Genomic DNA, 20,468 nt, shown 5'->3' with positions numbered 1-20,468 from the left:
GTACATCTAAACCCCACCAGGCTCATATTAAGTAAACACTCTTCTGTTCATGTGATGCCTTATCGTCCCAGCCATCCTTAGAGCTCACATCCTGCCGTCTTTTTGGTTCAGTTCTGGCCACAGAACAAGAGCTTTTACTCCTGAAACTTGGATCTCCCATTTGTATAATCCATACAGATCTCCTCTCTAGCTCCTAGGAAGATAAATGGCATCATATCTGTACAGCGCTCTGCATTTATCTTGCATCTTTCTTAGCTGAGTTTCAAGTGCTGTGATCGTTTCCTTTTTATTAATGAGAACAGAGGGCACCATGCTTGCTTGCCTATTTGGAGTTTAAAATAAGGTTGAGGGCAACAAATTAAGTGAAAGGGTATTTTTCCCTGCTGGGATCTCTCATGAATAAAAATTCCCTAAGCCGTAGCAAGCGCCCTTCCCCTCTTGCACTCCCGCCCAGTGCTGTGTGCCGTTGTCCCCACACAGAGGGCCTGGTTGACCAGCGACCTTCTCCAAGGTGTTTTATTTGAAGGGCCAAGTTCAGATCATCTGCCAGAGATTTTAGATCTCTGCTGGAACGTGACCTATTTCAGAACAACAAAAGACCTTACTGGAATGCAGCCACCCAGGAATAACATGCCTTCTGCATTCTCGTGACAGGTTCTCTGCTATTTCAGAGCCACTTTGATAAGCCTCCTGGAATCACTTACCTTTCCATTGTCCATGAACCCCATTTCCTCCCTTTGTTTATCTTCATAGGAGAAAATCAGGGACTAGCAGGGGAGCCAGTGTTTCTTCTTCATTTGTTCCAGATAAACAATTATGCTCTGTGTGACTGCTCTTTGGGCTGTTATATAAAGGAGAAAAGGTACTCTGTGTAGCCATTTCATGTTTTTCTCGTCTGACCTAGCCTATCAATCTGGCTGTTTAAGTGGCATGCTTCCCCAGGGGAGAAGCCAGAAATTACAAGGTACCTTTCACTGACCTTAGAGGGTGTAACAGAAAATGTCCAACTCCTAAAATGGTGGTTGGCCACGTGGAAGCATCAGTAATTGTTTTATGTCACCTGGGTAAAAAATACTTGAGTCAAAAGTCACAGTGGGCTCAACAACCAGGCATTTATGTATCTAAAATATTTCACCAGGGAACCCCTCGGTTGTGATTTCATTCACATGGACGCTGCTCGCAGAGAGGCTGCCACCTGGAGTTAGGAGTAAGTACCCGGTGTGGATCCCAAGAGATTAGGTTTCTTCTTACGTTCTGTGTCTCTTTCCCCCAGTGTGGCCAGGTGCCAAGACAGTGGCAGGACGGAGTGCAAAGAGCACCGAGCTGGGCGTCAGGAGACCTGGTTTGGGGTCCTGCCTCTGCCTCTAACTGGCTGTGTCTTGACTTCTCTGTCTTCGTTTTACTTGCAAGAACAAGAAGGTTGGACTGATGATTTCCCAAGCCTGCCTCCAGTTCTGACATGCTGAGATTGCTCAGGTCTAGGTCACATAATGGTGGCCATTGATACCTAATTGTCCAGCGAATCAATTCCGTGGTTAATTGTAGAGACTTTTACTTTGGTCTGCATAAGGAGTTCTAAAAAGTCATGAGGAACTGAGCCTCAGTAGTGATAATACAGGTTCTCCTTAGGACTGGGAGCTTTAAGGCAGTTCCACGGGTGTTGGTCCGCCCTCAGCTTCCTGGGCTCCCTATTTACTCCCCAGGATATGCTGGGTGACAGGTGCTGTATTCCTCAGGTGGCTCGGCTCTGCCCTGAGATGGCTGTGTTGCTGGGGGGAAGCGCGCCCTCTCCCACTCACCCTCGGATGTCTCCCAGTGCATGGTTGCAGATTCCACTGAGCCCCATCACCCACAATGGAGACCCCTACAGCTTGTGAGAAGCAGAAGGGGGAAGGAGCTGCCCTTACAGTTCAGAAGGCCATCTTGACTACTAGTCTAAGTTCTTTCTCTGAAAATCATCCTTCTGGCCCACAAAAGGATGACAGAGCCGTGGGCATTAACTCACTTTGAAATTTTACTACTCCTAGACAGGTCCAGATTATTCACAGGGTCAGACTTGCCAGGGAGCACTGCTGGGTCTCTGACTGGCTTTTCCAGTTAAAGAAGGGTTGAGTGGCTCAAGGCACAGGCCTGTTCATCTTCAGCCCTCTCCTTACTCCTTCGCTCCTCATTGCATCACCCACTTCCACGGAGGGGTTAGAGTCAGGCTGAGGGGAGGCAACTCATGAGACAGGAGAGTCAGGCAGGAAGTTTAGAGGAGCCCAACCTGGGAAGGGGCCACCTCTCTGACACCCCCGACCTCTTCACAGGCCAGGTGCAAATGCCTACAGGGCATATGAAGTCTGAAAAAGAGAGCCTCAAACCAAAGCAATATCAGGTTTCTTTCTGTACTAACAGCTCCCGGACAAATTGCTAATAATTCATGATTGCGGTTCCTTGGCAGTAAGGCCATACTCTGCAGATTGCCTCTTTCGCTGCTAACATAATCTGATTTTCAGTGTGAAAAATGGCTGAAGCACTCAGAAATGGTTCAGTCATAGCACCTCATTAAAACACACATGTGCGCATGCGTACATGCACACTCCACACGGTGAAGAAAGCTAAAATTATCTCTGCAATAGATCTTCTTCGAAACTCACGTATTTCACACTAGAAGCTCTAAGCTGTTTTCATTATGTTTTTTGCATGGCTGACAGCAAAATTCAAGAAGCTGGGAAAGGTGAATTCAGTGCATGGGCTAGTTCAGTTTTGGAAGGTGAAACGTCAGCTCCCTTGGTAATCAATAACCCGTTATTTCTCCTCCCTGCAGTGGCAGGGCCGAGCTGCCAGCTTCGACAGTGAGAGCTCGTGCCCTTCTCCGAAACCACCTCCGACACCGTGAGCTGCACAGCCGAGCCACACAAATGGGACTCAGTGATGTTCTTTTGCACTTGTTCAGCCATCTAAACGCAGTGTCGTGCAGTCACCGAGGCAGCAGCTGTCCGTCTGCCACTCCAGAGTCTTAACTGCTCCTGTGTAGGTCAAGGCCGAGACACTTGTTGTATGGTCAGATCTGTCTTAGTCTTCTCTGTCTTTCAAGGTGATGTTTTTGTGGTTTTCACTTTGTATGGGTCTGCTGTCAAGAAAAGAAGAAAAAACAAAACTGGGAACCAAAAAAGAAAATCATGAGTAAGAAACAAAAGGTGGAGAGCCCAGAAGTTGGTTGTATAAAATACTGTGTAAAATAGCAGTCTTTGGGGAAAAGGTGGATTGAGTTTCTGAAATTTTGTGTCTCCACCAAGCTCCATGGCCCTGTAGCCCCTGGTGGGGTGGAGCTATGGCTGCATTTCAGGGCCCTGCAGGAATGGTACAAATCAACCCAAGAGTTTGTACAAGGCTATCACTCTTCGAAGCTCTTCACTGGTGTGGTATAAGCCGAGATGTGGACTCCTGGTCCCATGTCAGTCACAGGACCTATGCAGTGTTTGTGACCCTCCAGCAGATACGCAGAGGCCCTTGCTTCCCCTCCTCGTTGGCTTGCCTCGTGGACTAGAAACATCTTGATTCCTCATGGGGACTTAGTCACTTTCTTTAGGAATGACTCTGCTGAAACTCACCATGCCATATGTTTTCTGATGTGCCACAGTGAGCGAGCACATTTGTTTGAAAACAAGATCTTTGTTCTCAAAAATAACCTTCATTGTAGAAAAAGAAAGGCACATATGTTCCACAATGATTTCTGCATTTTATATGCCTTTACCACTCCACGAAGTGTCAACCTGCTGTCTTAAATGCCTAAACAGATCAAAGAAAAACTTGGCTAAAATTTCTTTTGCAAATGGAGTTTTGAAATCTGAGCCAGTTTGAGTCAGTCTCTCTAGGAGGATCTTCTTTGTTGAAAACCAGGCAGCCCAAACCTATTTTAACGCCATGGACTCTGGGACAATCATCTTAAACTTTAGTTCTATAAATCACTTAGATACACAGTGTCGTTTGTTTCAGTGGTGGTGAGAAGTTTTGTTTTTGTTTGCTTTTCCTTCAGATCTCTAGCTTAGGCCAAATTGAGTTTAGGAAAAAGAAAGTTTGAACTATTCTGTATGATAATAGCACATTCCTACTGAATGAATAGTGGCCTTCCCAAGAACCCCTATCACTAGCTTAACTTGCCCAACCTCAGTCTGTACAGCCTGGTAAGTACATGGAGATGACTTTTCACTCAGTGACAGCACTTTGTCACTGCTCGGTGCCAATTCCCACCTGTGTATAGGATTTGCAAGAAGTGAGTCAGCTGACGAGCCCCTTCTTTCAACAGTGAAGGTCAAGGACATAAAAGCTATTTGAGCATCTTGTGTCTTATTCTTTATATACATTACATGCTATAGGAGCAGCAACTTTAAATAAAGTAACATTCATTTTAAGCCAGGTTATCATATTTCTCTGCCGATACAATGATAGGTAGTGTCTGCTAGCCCTCAAAATGACCAGATTGGGCATCAGCTAACAGGATGTTGTGGCAAAAGATGCTTCCTGCCTAGAGAAGTAAGTGTAGATAAACCTAAACTCCATTCTGTACTGAACCTTAGGCTACGGACTAATGCGTAGATAACTTGTCTCCACAAATGTCTTGTGATTGATAGGCTTCCCTGGTCAGGCAGTCCTGTGTTTGGATGTCCTCTTGAGAGTCAGAAAAACCCCAAGGTCATGACAAGACTCCCAGCAGGCAGCACATTTCATTGTTTCTTGACTTTAGATTAACCCCATCAAAATGGCCATTTCAATCATTGAGCAGATGCTTCTGACCTTGCAACTAGGCAGAGGGCAATTGAGTTTCTTGGGCCATAAGGAGCCCAGAAATTAGTGAAGGAGGATCTTTCCAGAAGTGAGCTCAAGATGCATGTCCAGGTGTCATCTCTGCACCCTTAGGCAGGTGAGGATGACCCATCCTAGGCTTTTGGAGAAGAAAGTGTGATCAGTGTGAATCATGGAAAATGTTGCTCATCTTATACCAAGTGGCTTTTTCCTGTTAGGGAACACTCCAACTGTTTCAGAAGATCATTTCCAGAACAGATTATGGCCAGCCTCCATGCCACCCCAATCAACAGCTACCACTCCAGATCCAGCAGCCTCGGTAAATTCCTACAGGCATGAGAACATACCCCAGGAAGGCTTTTAGCTCCTGGACCCCCTGATCACCTGCATCCCCTATACCACTCAACCTCCTGGCCCTCCTATTCCCCCACGACACCCGCCCAGTCCTCAATCTGAAGCCAGAATGACAACTGAATGGCTGCCAATTTCATTCCAGCCCAGTATCTCTCCTTCACATGTAAGAATAAACGGAAACACAGGTTTCAGAATAAACTGAAATTCAAAGTTGATTCATTTGTCAGCTTCTCCAGGCATGAGAAACCTCTTGGTTGGTTGTTGTGAGCTTTGCTGAAGTGATAACCAGGGCCATTTGCACATAGATGTTTTTTAAAACACCAAGTTCTCTTCTTCATTTAGCAGTGTTTCTGGGTTGAAAGATGCCTCCCTCCCTCTCTGCACTTACCCAGGATGTTAATTAATTGTATCATCATTTAAAAACTTATGTTGTTAATTACTGCTTTGTGTCTTCCCAACCCTGTCACAGCCTGGAGTTTTTATTCAATTAAATCTCTGTCTCTTGCCCATTTCTCTTGTCATTTTATGTTCCTGAGGTTCAGCAGGCAGCACACGCACAAGATATCATAAAGCTCCTGTTTAGAATCTATTTCACATAGATAGCCACTTCCCCTCAGTCAGAGGGAGAAAAAGGACTTACGGTTGTCACTCTGCCCAAGGAATAGCGGTGCATCACAGCAGGCTGGAATTCACCTGGCTTGTGTCGGGCTTGTGACTCACGGAGCATTTGGGACACAGGCTTTGGCTGTTCCTTCGGCTGTTCAGCTGCACAAGCAGCCCCTCCAGACGCCATAGCCTCTCTGGGGAAGTGGGTAACACTCATATCTGGAAAGTACAATGATTTCGCCCACCAGGAAAGGAATCCTGCTAACTCTTGTAAAACACAACTTGGCAAAGCGGTGGGAAAATCCTGTTGCAGACTCGAAAATGTAAGGAGAACATTAGAAATTAATAGAATATCCTCTCTGCTTCTCTGCTTACCCCCAGCTTTTAATTAATTTAGAAGGCAGCCTGTAGAGAGGAAAGTGCAAGGTACATCCGCTTCTGTACATCTGCATCTAAATTACTAGTGCTCTACAGGGAACTGAACTGCACCGGGCTGCCTAAGGAGGCCCCCTCCCCCTCACCAGAGGCTTCCCATCAGGTCAGCCAGTAGCATTCGGTGATGCACTGGCCATGCCTAGAGCTGAAGAACCAATCAGATCAAAGTGGCAGTCGGTATGGGCTGGGTTGTGCTGTGTTAACAACTTTCAGCTCTCAGTGACTGAAAGCGGCAAAGATTTATTTCTTCCTCTATGTACCCATCACATGGGGACTGGAGGAGGACCTGATCTTCTGTATTTATTCAGGGTCTCAGGATGAGTAAGAAGCCAGCACCTCAAACATTGCTGTTGCCATCCCCAAAGGAAAAGAGCACTGATAAGGTCTCCAAGCAGGCCTATGTGCTCTTTCTTTCACAGTCTATCGCCCAAACTACCCGTATGAGCTCCAAAAGCACAAGGGGTTCAAGGGAACAAGACTGGAACTAGCAAGTAGCCCTGAGGAAGACCACAGTGTACTTAACAGGCCTGGGGAGGCTGACAGAGAAGTGTGAACAGTATTCTGTTCACTGTTGAAGGAATTTTGCCCACAAAATCTCTTAGTCTAGTACAATAACAATATATGATGACAGTTCATGGAAGAAAATGGCAGTACAGAGGGAGGTGAAGTAGAAGGCGAAAGAAGTCTAAGAAAGATTACACAGTTTAGCAGGATGAGTGATGGCTTCAGAAATAAGTGGCATCCAGTCACAGCCTTGAAGAAGGAGTAGGATTTGGACACATGGAAGCTGTGATGAGGAGGAAGAGTCTAGGCCGGTGGTGGCGAACCTGTGGCACACGTGTTATTTGTTTTTCGTTTAAGACAAAAGATGCTCATGTATGACTTGTTTTTTCTTAATTAAAACCTCAGTGTTCAGGTTTAATTGCAGTGTTGGCACTTTGCGATAAATAAGTGGGCTTGGGGTTGCAATAAATAAGGGGGCTCATCTGTAAAAGATTTGCCATCACTGGTCTAGGCTGAGGCATTCACACAAGTGAAGACCAGAGCAGAGGAACTCTTAGGGCTGCCGAGCACTCTGAGTCTGGAGGAGACGGGGAACCCCCAAGTTCAACTGCAGCTGGTCAGCTCACACAAAGCACAGGATTTCCACCCAAGAAGCTGTCTTGTCCCCACCCTGAGCCCCACACCACCAGATTCTAGCCCTAGCACCTACCTCCTTCCTGCCACCCACCTTAATTGTAAATGGCTCTGCTGTCCCCCTCCTTCTGTGGCTTGGTGGCTGCTCCCAAACGGACCAGCCCCCGGGGATGGCAGCACCTGCCCGGTCTTGAGCATCAGCCCAGCTGCAGCAGTCATCCTCTTAACCACCTCCCCCTCTGGGCCGCTGTGCAGTCAGTAGCCACTTGCCACCTCATGATCTGTGCCGTGTGCTTCTCCCCTTCCCCGCGAACCCTGTCTGTGCATGAGATTCCCTAGCAGGAGGAACAGCCTCCCTTGGCTTTCTTCTGGCAGTAAACCCATGCAGGGATCCTGGGGACTCAGAGAGTGGCAGCAGAAGGCCACTCAGGAGGGGATGAAGGCTGAGCCAGCCACAAACATCATGGAGAAATAAGGGCACTTGTACAAGATGCAGTGGTTCCAGAGGGAAAATGCCACAGGGCCAGCAGCTGAGCTAAACTAGAGTATAGAGAGAGGAATGGGGGAGTCATAACATATGTGTGTGTATGTATGTGTGTGTGTGTGTGTGTGTGTGTTGCTTTGCTGTCCATTGAACCCAGGGCCTTCACAATAAGCTACATCCTCAGGCCTTTTAGCTCCTGAGACAGGGTATTGCTAAGTCACTAAATTCCCATGCCGGGCTTGAACTTGCAATCCTCAGTCCAGTAGAGTATCAGGATTAACACGAATTTGCCATCATGCCTGGCTTCATGCTACTGGACTCTAGTACCTTTAATAAAATGCTGCTTGAATTTCCAGAAGGGGAGGAGGCGTATGTCACCATGCCCAGCTAAGTGTTATATGTTTTCACTCTTGGGAACCAAGTGTTCTACGTCTTCCACAGAAGCCAGAAAGAGGGGAACAAGGACAAATGATGAGCTCAGTTTGGGCTGAACTGACTTTGAGAGGCTGGAGGGATGGATGTCTCCAGACAGGTGCAGGTGAAGAGGCAGCTTGGCAGAGAGGTCAGGCGTGAGATGTTAGTTTATGGAAAGTTCACACACGAAATGAGATACGAAGGCAGGAAGCTAACACTGCTAAGAGGGTTAAGTAGGCAGGGAGAAACTCAAAAAGAGGTTCTTCAGGAATCATCAACATTTAGAGTTAAGGAAAAAGGAAGTGATGTAAATAATAATGGAGAGGTGACTAAGCAAAGCTGATCAATGAAAATGCTGAAAAACAGATCAATCAAGGGTTTCATAAAATGATTCTTCACAACATGCAAGTTGCTTAAATATAACCCTATTCACTAAATCCCATTTCCACTCACATTTGCAATGCTTTGCTTTTCTCTTCTCAGCTCTGCCCTTGCCTTTTAAAACTTGTGGTCCTATGCCTACATTGTCTGTTTTCATCAGTTTTTTCTTTTTCTCATTCGAATCATTTTTATAGTACAGTTCAGTAGCATTAAGTACATTTACATTGGTGTATAACCAATGCCATTCTCCATCTTATGAAGCTGAACCTTTGTTCCCACTAAACAACAACTCCTCGTCCCTTCTATCCCTAGGCCCTGTCAACCACCATTTTACTCTGTCTCTGTGAATTTGATGACACTAGATACCTTGTATGAGTGGAATCATAGTGTTTATCCTTTTGTCCAGCCAGCTTATTTCACTCCGTACAATATTTTCAAGATTCATTCATGTTATAGCTTGTGTCACAATTTCCTTCCTCCTGTAACCTGAATAATATTACATTGTGTGAATCCACCACATTTTTAAAATCCACTCATCTGTCAGTGAACACTTGTATTACTTCCATCTCTTGGCCATTGTCAGTATTGCTATTCTGAACATTGATGTACAAAAATCCATTTGAGTCCCTGCTCTCAATTCTTCTCAATACCTAGGCGTGGACTTTCTGCATCATAAAATTCTATGCTTCATGTTTTGAGGACCCACCATACTGTTTTCTATAGCAGCTACACATTATTTTACATTCCTGTCAGTGTACAAAGGATTCTGATATCTCCACCAGCTTTTTTTTACAGTAGTATGCTGATGGATGTAAAATGGTATCTTATTGTGATTTTGAGTATCTTTTTTTATTTTTCTTTTTTATTACTAATAGAAATAGTGAGTATCTTCTTTTCAATTTTTATTTTTATTATTACATGTTTGCAGTACATAATGATTACATTCCTCATGGAGAGTTGATACAGATAGAGAGCCCTTTCTGGTCCTTGTTGAGGCCCAGGAAGTTTATATTTGTAATCCCATGGAAAAGTTACTGGAATTCTAGTGAGTTAATTCCAATCTACCATTACCAATGCAACCCATTTTGAGAATAAAGACACTAAGGCATATATGTAGTTATGGGGAGCCAAGGGGTCCTACATCCAGCCATGATGATGGCCATCTGGATCAAAGGCCTTGACCCAGGGCCAAACCCAGGTTTTATTAATTCATGAAGAAGGGAGTGACTTGAGGATGAGTGACTGTGAGAATGGTGGGAAATAGGTGAGTGCTGTGAGCTGGGCTACGTAGGAGGACTGAAATCACCTCTGCAATATGAAGAGAGAAGGATATGCAGAAAGAGTAATGTGCATAACACAACTGAGATAGTATCTAATGTTTTGGGGTCGGTGCTTCAGCTCTGCTGTATAAACTTTCAAGCCTTAGGAAGTCATAGCCTCTATCTCAAGGCTGGATCCCAGCCAACAGGGTGGAGCATTGACTCAGCATCCCGCCTCATCCTGGCTCACACAAAGGAACAACGGGGGGCTGGGGGCTGGGGAAGCACTGCCTGTCGTCTTCAAGGACTACCATGCTCTCTTTTGCTGGACCGATATGCATTGCTTAAAGCCAATTGAAGGGATAAGGAAAAGACCTAGCCAGCTCTGTACATGTCATGGAAATAGGGCCAGGTTCAGCCAAAATGGAGATGATTGTGCCTCTTTCAAGGAGAGTTGTCCAGGTTGTCCTCCACAGGTACGGGTGCATAACACATCTTAATTCATTTTACAGTGCTTTCCACTCCCCTCCCTCCATACGTTATCCCCCTTCCTCTTTGCAAAAGATCCATCTATTTCTTAATATCTATCTTTTATTTTGCTCTTTATATTTTGAGTTTCTCATATAAGAGAAACCATGCAATATTTAAGCATGTGTGTCTGATTTATTTCTCTTAACATTATGGTCTCAAAATACCTCCAGTTTTTCCTACAAATAACTCAAGTTTATCCTTCTTTATGGCAGAGTAGTGCTCCATGGTATGCAGATACCATATTTCTTCTAGCCATTCACCTGTTGTAAACCTATAGGTCACTTAAAAGATTCAATGTCATATTATAGGTTTCATGTATCATTGTGAAATAATGTTTTTAACTCTTTCAGGAAGATATCTAAAAGGGGAATAGTTGGTTCAAATGAAATTTCTATTTTTAGTTTTTTGTCACAGAGCATATTTTCATGTGCTAATTGGCCATTTGTTTATCTTATTTAGAAAAATGTCTTTTCAAGCCCTTTCCCTGTTAGGTTGGTTATTGGTGCTCTTGGTGAGAAGTAGGAGTTCTCTATATATCCTAGATATTAATCCCTGATCAGTTATATGATTTGCAAAAGTGCATGTATTACTTTTTCTCTTTTTTTTTTTTTTTTTGTACCAGGGACCTTGCATTCAGTCCTAGTGCTCAAACGGAGAAATTCAAGGCCAGCCTGGGCTATATAGTAAGACCTTGTCTCAAAAACAAAACAAAACAAAACAAAACAGTCACTGGAATTTTTATAGAGATTGCATTGAATCTGTGGATCACTTTGGGGAACACTGTCAGGGATCCAACTGTAAGGACACCTATGATCACCCCACAAAGTGCTATTGTGCACATTCTGCCCACATAATCACCTCAGCTCTTGGGTCCTACAAATCCTGACCTACAAATCCTGACCATCAGTACAGGGCCTGCCAAAGCTATGGAGCTCAAACCCAGCTAACCAGATCTTTTACCCTAAGTTCAACTCTTGCAAATTTCCAGTAAAAATTATCACACACAACTTCAAATGTGCTGGCCCAGTCCCCAACCTGCCAGTAAAACTCAACTCAGAACCCTAAACTCTCTCTCCTGCCCTACCTCAGCCCTAGCATGCCCATCATTGGACTTATTCCCATTATGGAAGACTTGCCTTTTCTTCTGCCTGCACATATAGCTACTTACTCATTCATTCACTCCACAAACATGTGTTGAGCATCTAATATTTATCAGATAACATACTAAGGCTAAGGAAATGCAAATTAATAAAAACAACTAATATACACTTGCGTATTTACTACATGCCAAGCTCTGTTCTAATTGCTTCACATGTGTGATCTCATTTAATTCTTCCTCCAATCCTAAAAGGTTAAGAAATTTATCCAAGGTCACACAACTGAACTCAGGTAATTAAATCTTTGAACTCATACATTCAAGCATGATGTTAATATGTCATCTGATGAAACATAACTCATCAAGAGGCTTGTAATCCAGAGGTGGTAACAGCCACATAGTAGAAAACTACTCTGTAATAAGCTAAGGCAGTGCTAGAGATGCATCAGAGACACAAGGCATCCCAGAGAAAGGTTACCTAACCCAGACATCCATGCAGATACTCTTCATGTCATACCTCTAAGTGTACCCTCTGAAACCCCAGCCTCATCCTTTCCTGGCAGGCCCTGCCATGGCCTCTTTGAGAACCATCAGCCATCCATATTAATTGGATCCCCCCATCAGTTAATCTTCCAGGAACCACTAAATAGTCATGAGACCCACCTATCACACCCAACCCCAGCCGGTCACCCCACAAATGTATTTTATGATGGACAATCCAAGAAAGGGAAGTCTTGATAGAACCTAGCCACACTACTGGAAAGCCATGTTGAGCTCTGTAAAGACAGGAGGGTTCATCACTGCAACATGCAGCTCCAAACCAAACTTGAACCATTAGACCTGAGGGAACAGGCACTCTGATGGTGAGTTGTCATGGGAGAGGGCAAACCAAATTCTGAGGTTTCTGAGGGCCCAGAAACTTGCACACTCGGTCACTCCCCTAGGCTGTCTGGCTCCCCCACCTTCTTGCATCTCTGTATCTACAGTAGCAGAGCCGTGACCCTTCCTGTAAGGATCTCAGCTGAGGACAACCAACTCAGTAAATTACTGCCGGGGGTGGATATGTGACTGTTTTCCCTGAGGTGGCTCCTTTTCTGCACAGATTGGAGAAGTTTGGTGACACATCAGGGATTATCTAGAGAGACACAGAGCATAGATGTGGGCTGGTGCCTTAGGCTTTCCTGAGACATGTAGCATTTCTTCTCTCTGTGGCTTTATCCTGAAGTCTGTGCCTGAGCCAGTTTGTGAGGAACTTTCAGGCTAGGGCAATGAGTAATAAAAACCTGTGGCTAGAAATTCGAAGAGTTTTGCACATAGGTGGCTGAGATGACAGAGGACTTACTACTCATAGTTGAAAGGGCTATGACTCTTTGAATCCAGGTCTTTCATCTCCCTGGAGAAATTACTGACAATGACATAGAGCAGTTAAAATGGATTGTGAAATCAAAGAACCAGACAAGCTTCAGATACTAGCTTCTTTAAATTACTAATAACTTTCTTTTCCAAGGAATCCAAATAGCCTCACTTACTATGCAGAGCAATGCCCTGGGGCTTCCTGGACTCTGATCCACAGCTGTTCTCCTGCTCCTCCCTCTCTGTCTTCCTGCCAGTGAAGCTGGGAGATGGAACTATATTGTCCAGCTTGTGAATCCCAGTGGTTACCCATCATGTAGTGCTGTTTGCTGCAGAATTGTCAGGTGAGGGTTTACCAATGTATTGGGTAAATTCAAGAGTCTTAAGCCAGAAGATCTGGGTTAAATCTTTGTTTTTTGAGCTTCCTCAGATGCTATGGTTTGAACATCCCTTCCAAAACTCACATTGAAATTCAGCTGTCATTGTAATGGCAATAAAGGGAGAACCTGTAAGAGGTGATTATGTCATGAAAACTCAGTCCTTGTACATGGATTAATGCCACTATTGCAGGCATATGTTAGTTATTGGAAGAGTGAGGTTCTGATAAAAAAAAAAGACTTTACCCAATTTTCTCCTTGCCTTGAGTGTGCAAGCTCACATGCCCTGCCGCCACGCTGAAACACAGCACAGAGGCCCTTGCCAGAGTCATCCCAGTGCTCTTGAACTTCCTAACCTCCAGCACTGTGAGACAAATAAGCTTTCCTTTATAAATTACCCAGTCTCCTATAGCAGCAGAAAACAGAACAGACAGCAGCTTACCCCGGATGGATCAGTTAACCTCCCTGAGCTGAGGGAAATGAGTTTCCCTTGGTATAAAACAGGGACCAGCCATAGTGACAGCAGTGGCCAACTCAGCTTCTCACCTGCATCCTGAGGACACACTGTGTGGGCAGCCTCTTACTTTTCTGAAGGCCTCTGCTCACCTTTTGCAATAGGGAAACTTGAGAACAAAGAACAAGGAACAAGGAAGAAGCCACTGTGCTGTTCCTAAGCAGAGAAAGGGTGGGAGGAGCAGAGTAGGAAGGGGGATGTGAGGAATAAATCATGTGGCCGTGTAATTAATTTAGAGTAACTTAAGCACTGAGCATTAAAAGGAAACAAAAGTGGTGACATTTAATGAATGTGTCCGTCAATATCTCACTCATTCCAGCTGTCTTTTTAAATGTCAAATATCTCACAATTCCTTTTCCTTGCAGCTAGAAGGTGTATATTAACAACAACCAGCCTTGGCTTCTACCCAGTGGGTTACCATGGGCTGTGATTTCCAAAGCAGGAGGTCCTACCAGTTGCAGGAACAGGGCACAGTGCCCAGCACTCCAGAGAGCTGGATGCTGCAACTCCTCAACCCTCCCCACTGATCTCTTCACTTACCTTCTTGCCATCAGCTATAAGAAACACACAAGCTGTCTGCACAAAGGGAAGGACAGTCCCTGTGTTCTCATGTCAGTCCCCCTGCCATGTGTGCCTCTACAAACTTCTCAGAGCTTTGAGAGTTTTCCAGAGAAAACCTTAGCTGAACTCCAAGGGGAGAGAAGGTCAGGCCATGGTTGCTCCAGAACACCAGTCTCAGGAATTTCCATTCCAAGCTGCCTGGCCCTTGGTTCGGCCCTCTCTAAATACCTGATACTGCTTCAGAGAAAAACCAGGGGAACAAACCAGCTGGATTTTCACTTTTGGGGAAAATGTGAAGCTACATAGTAGCAAACATTTTTCATCCAAACTCCAGTCTCCATGCCCTCCCGTGAGCCTCCACACTCTCAGACACAGCCAGGTAGTGCAGGTTCCCTGACTTTATGGGCTGTTGTGGCTTAAGGAGGAAGAATAGCTAAAGCCCAGACAGAAAAGTGGCTGGTGTTCAGCCAGTCAGAGCTAAACAGACCCAGGCAACCTTTACATTTCTAGCAACCCCGGTGCATATCCCAGGGCGCAGCTTCTGGTTTGAAGAGCACAGAAGGGCCACGGTGTTCCAGGCCACTGACAGCTCAGCCGCAGCCGGGCACAGCTGCTCAGGGAGTACACAGTGCCATGTGGAGGAGAGGCCACATGTGCACTTTGAGCCAGGTGTGCAGGGAGTCCACGCCAGCCCCTCAGGAAAGCCAGGTACCCAGGAGCTCTGCTGCCTCAGCACACCTCTCTCCAGAAGTGGAGCCAAGCCCCAGAGACACTGCCATTCCTACTACCTTCTCACAGATGCATGAAGCCAATTGTTTATTAAAGGAAGTGTTCCAAAGTTCCAAAGCACATTCTTCCAAAGTTCTCTCCTGTGACTCTGCTGGCCTTCATGGGTTCCAGTTTCACTTCCACCCCAACTCTTCTACCACACTCCTAGGAGTGGCAAGCACCCCAGGCCATTCCCTGACCAGGACACGACCCACCCCTCCACCTTTACGTCACCTACCACTTCCGTTGGGGGCTGATCTGCATCCCCAGGGGCCCGTCTTTCCTGTGCACCAGATTGCCAGTTCCCCTTAAATAAGGCTTTCAGATGTCCTGCTGTGACATAGACCTAACCTACCCCAAAAGGCACTTCCTTCAGAGCTTGTTCCCTCACCTCTGGGGACTACAGCAGCATGGTCCCACTGGCTTAACCCTTGACTCCTCTCTCTCATCTGTCACTTATCATTTATTTTTCTTCTTTTGTCTTCTCTCTCTCTTTTTCTCTCTCCTCTCTTGCTGTCCTGCTGTGCCTCTAGACCTCCTGGATGGCTGCTGCAGTCTCTCCTCAGAATTTCCACTGCACACCCCCTGTTTCAACCCAGAGATTGAGAACTCTAGAACCTTCAGGGGCTAAGCAGCACAGATGTGTGAGATCAAGAACAAAGGTACAGCAGCAGGCTGTGGGAAACGGGGGGTGAAAGCTCTAGCTAAAGACATCCAAATTAAAATTAAATTTAACAAGCACTGCTAGGTGAACTATATTTAGGCCTGCCATCCTTTCCCCCAACGGGTAAGGAAGTCACCTGACTCCCTCCTGTTGCACCTGATAGCAGTGACCCATCATGGTGAGTTGCCCACTGCCAAATGGCAAATGGGACATTCCTTGAGACCGGGGTCAAGCACCCAGACTCAGAATACCAAATGTGGGGTCCACAGAACAGCTTCTAGGAAACCAAGTGCCTTAGTTACTCTTCTCATTGCTAAGACAAAATACCTGACACCCAAAGTTTAAAAAGGAAAGGTTTATTTAGCTCACAGTTTGTAGAGGTTTCAATCTATAGTCAGCTGGCTCCAAGGCAGGGTGGCACATGGCAGAGGAGCAACAGTTCATGGCAGCAAAAGGTGGCAAAAGCAACAAGAGAGAGCAAGACAAGCCTCTTTCTGTCCCTTGGATTGTATCCAGCCTACCAGGATTAGGACAGTGCCAATCCAATCAGGGGACTGATCCAGCAATCACCCACCCTTAATCCCAGCATACTGAGTCCCAGCATTGCACTACAAATCAATCACACACTCTAGATTCAGCCACCTCTGAAAAAACCCTATGACCGCATGAGGATTTGGGAAGACACAAACCATAACACCATGCTTAACAGTAACCAAGGCTGGCTTTAACAGCAACCTGAAAACTTCACTGTGCATCTGACCCACTTGGAAAGCTTGGTAAGACGCAAATTGCTGCCTACAGAGACTGAACATGTGCTGGAGCCTAGGAAACTGTTTTCAACAAACTGGCCAGAGATTCTGATGCACAGGTCCAGGCCCATAAATCAGGAACACTGGGTCTCAGAATTAGCGATTTGGCTTGGCATGGGACAGTTATTCCTGAGAAGACCCTGGCCCAGATCCAGCTATTAGGCAGTGCTCTGAATCCCATGCAGAAGGGCAGTCACAGGAGCTTGGTTTATTCTAGCTATTCGGGGGTAGTCTTGGGGTATGATTATTCCCGCTGCCCTGGGCATCTCTCTGGCAGCACCCTATGCAGCACAATGCCAGTTTGGACAGCAAAAGGTCTTAACAGCAAGGCACCTTCTCTGGAAGCTCCGTCTAGTGCCCTGAAAGTCATCCCCCATTGCTGCTGTTGCAGCTCAGCCCCCACTACAGCAGGGTGAGCCATCTGCTTCCCATGACCACGTCCTGCTTCTGTCTCCAGAACAAAGGCAGAGGCAGACAATTGATCATGACTGAGAACATCTGTTATAAGTAGGCTGACCGCACAGGCAGGGACAGGAGGCGGGGGCGGGGGAGCTGCCCTGGCCTGGCAGCTCTTCCAGATTCCCGCCGCCTGCCCCTCTCCTTACATCAGTCTTTCCTTTCCCATAGTCAACAGGCTCCCAGGGACAGACACAGGTGAACTGTAGGAAGCGGACTCTAGATGATGGGGGCCTGAGTAGGGCAAGGAGTAAAAGGGAAGCTGAAGGCTGGGAGGACACCAGGTCTAGCCACTGAGCCCGAGAATGAGAGGCTTAACCGAGCCTGTTTTTCTGCTCTTCAGAAAATGTTTTGAGCTGCCCACAGCAATGACCTCTCTCCCAAGGTCTGCTCCTGCTTCCCAAGCCATCCACTCCCAGTAAATGCATCAGGAGCTCACTCAGAACATCCGCCTTAGCGGACCCCCCTCATGCCTGGCCACCAGTTCTGGGCCTCTCCCTTGGTGTGGATCCGTTCGCATTCTCACTCCCAGGCCCAAACTCTGAGCCTTCTTCTTTCCATTCTCCCCTCTCCTCAGCCCCAACCAGTCACCACATTCTGTCCATTTTACCCACACAGTGTCTTCTACCTGCCCCACTCCCAGAGACTGTACTGGGCCTTAGCTCAGGCCTTCTACCCGTCTGCCCCAGGTGACACAGGCGTTTGCTTAGGAGCCTTCAGATCTCTGCCCTTCTACCTCCCCACACCTTTGGTTCCCAGCCTGGCACTCTGATACCTAAGGGTCTTCAATATTTAAAAGAGCTATTGTAAACAATAAAAGTATATGGATGGACTAGCAATAAATGCAATGTGCTAAATGTGTGATATTAAATTGTTGGATCTATGGAGTTAAATGAATGAAAGTGTGTTCAAGTAGTGAAAGACTGGGACCCATAGCTGAGCTGTGTTTGCACAGTTCTAATTGGTGAACTCTCTGAAACAGAGGTCGGGGTCATTTCTCAGGGCCCCATTTCTTCAGACTCCTCACTATGACACCTGCATCCAGGGCCACGGGCCCTTATGTGCATTTTAGGTCTCAATTCAGGCCGCATTTCCCAAACACCTGTGCATTTTTACCTCTCCATGATCTAGCTAATGCTGTCCCCCTTATATCTTAGAATGTTTTTCTGATTCTCTTTTTCCCCTGAAAACTTTCTTGCGCTTCACATTTGCCCCCTGCAAACCTCAGGTTAAAACTGGATTGGTATTACGGTGGCTAAGGTAAGTAGCACTTTTGAGAGAAGATTAAGTCATGAAAAGGGATGAATTCCTTTGTCACAAGAGTTGGTTCATTCTCACAGGAGGAGGTTAACTCCTGTAAGATCAGTTTTTTAAAATGCAAAGCCAACCCCCATGCTTTGTCTTTTCTGCAAATACCCACTTATCCTTCTGTTTTCCCTCCATGTTACACAACACAGCCCACAGACTCATGATCTACATAAACTTCTTTTCTTTATAACTGACCCAGTCTTGGGTACTTTGTTACAGCAACAGAAAAGGAACTAAGATAACATTCCTACTCAAATGTCTCTCATCCATCTTCCCTGAGTTCTGCACCTTCTAGGTCAAAATTCACAGCTCTTTCTTCTATGTCTGTGTAAGTCTAGCTCTTGTATCTTCTTCCTAGTACACATTATTCTGATGTATGTTCTAGTTAAGGTCTCCTCCATCAGAGCAGAGGCTGCTTGAGAGCTGATGTCCCAAGGTACTATGACTAGAGCTTGGTACACAGTAGGCACTTAATAAATGCTTGTTGGATAAGTAGAAATGAGAATGAATGAGAAGATGAGTTCTACAATCTAAAATCAACATAATCAAAATGACCCCAAATCATCCTGCACCATCCACACAGTTCAAGGTCACTTCTGATTTGCTAAGTGCTCCCACTGACCCTGTGGACTCAGGTGGCCAGTGAGGACCAAAATGATCTCTGTCCTCCAGTTATACTAATACTAATCATAGCAGCACCACCAGTTAAATAATTATGATGTGTCCATTTCCATGCCAAGTCCTTTACTGTCTTAGTTACTTTTGTCATTGCTGAGACAAGGTACCTGACACCCAAAGTTAAAGGAGGAAAGGTTTCTTTAGCTCACAGTTTGTAGAGGTTTCAGTGCATAATCGGCTGGCTCCAAGGCAAGGTGGCATGGCAGAGGGGCAGCACAAAAGAGGAATAGTTCATGGTGGGCAGAAGGCTGGAGGGCAGCAAAGCAGTGAAGTAGTGAATAACTACAGCAAGCATCTTTCTGTCCCTTATATTTTATTCAGGCCACCTGCCCTTCGACCAGGTAGCATTCACATGCAGGGTGGGGCACCCTCAATTCTGGCATCCCACCATGAATCAACCTCAACATCACACCCTTAATCCCAGTATCACACACTCTATATCCAGCCACCTTCAGAAAGCCCCATGAGGACTGCATGAAGCTTTGGGGGACATCTAGATACAAGCCGTAACATTTACATATATTATCTCATTGAGTTCTGCCACCAACCCTACAAGGTAGGTTCTGTTAGTATCATTTTACTGCATGAATGAGGAAACACAATAAAAGAGGTAAGGAAACTTGCCCAAGGCCAAAGGAGGAGCTGAGAAAGAGGAACCTGACCCTAATTATTCTATCATGCCTGGGAGAACGGGCACCACCTCAGCCTTAGCCCCATCGGCCCTCACTGGGCCAACAGCACGGATGAGAAGTTCATTTCTTGCGAGGGACACTATGAGCCCCACAAGGCAGATGGGGCCTGGGCACAAAGGCCAGACCACTGGGATGACCCTGTCCTGGCCAAAGTGTGGGTTCCTCCATGGGCCCCCAACCCTGACCAGAAATCTTCCCTTCTGCCCCAGAAACGCAAGCCCAGGCCACTGAATGTCACCAGGTTGAAAGTGCCACTTCTGCCCCACGCAGCCATCCCTTCCCCGCAGAGCGGTACCTGGGGTCGGGTATGTCTGAGAGTGAATGCTTTCAGTATGTTGGCCAGTCCCACTAAGAAGATCTGCATATAAACTGGGCCAGCAGGAAAGGGTGATCAGGCAGCATCCTGCTGATGAGGTGGGAGGATCAGCAGGTGTAAGCCCAGGGATCGTGTTCCTGGTGTGCATTTAATTAAGTATCACTGTTCTGTTCACACATTGGATGCCAAAACTTGGGAAAAATCCCAGCCAAACTCTCCTTATTACTCCTGGTGGAAGGAGGCCAAGGGTGTAGTGCTCCCCGACTCCCGTCAACAGAACAAGACAAAACACAGGAGCCAGAAGCCTAAGCCTTCTTCTGTGCACTCAGCCCTTGATTATGAAAAGAACAACCAAAGGGGAACGGAGAGAACCCTGGGGAGACAGAGCTCTAGACAACCCAGGCAGACAAAAGGGTTGGAGGACCGGGAAGGAATGCTTAAAAATCAGGCAATAGCTTCCAGTCATCCCATTTAAATTCTAATAAGG

The 20,468-nt window shown here is 46.1% G+C and overlaps 1 protein-coding gene across 1 annotated transcript in view; it reads left to right on the top strand.

Moving 5' to 3' along the window:
- Positions 1 to 2,895, top strand: part of Syt6 (synaptotagmin VI) — a 55,556-nt gene extending 52,661 nt beyond the window's left edge. Inside the window, exons 7-8 of the mRNA XM_005388999.2 lie at positions 1,139 to 1,207; positions 2,810 to 2,895. Coding sequence (XP_005389056.1) covers positions 1,139 to 1,156 — 18 coding nt within the window. The 3' untranslated portion in view covers positions 1,157 to 1,207; positions 2,810 to 2,895. The remainder of the gene's footprint in view (positions 1 to 1,138; positions 1,208 to 2,809) is intronic.
- The last annotated feature ends 17,573 nt before the right edge of the window (positions 2,896 to 20,468 follow it).

The sequence above is a fragment of the Chinchilla lanigera genome, unplaced genomic scaffold, assembly GCF_000276665.1.
Source record: "Chinchilla lanigera isolate Chin_1 unplaced genomic scaffold, ChiLan1.0 scaffold00034, whole genome shotgun sequence".
NCBI lineage: Eukaryota > Metazoa > Chordata > Mammalia > Rodentia > Chinchillidae > Chinchilla > Chinchilla lanigera.
The sequence above is the reverse complement of the archived record's forward strand: the minus strand, read 5'-3'. Positions and strand labels throughout refer to the sequence as shown.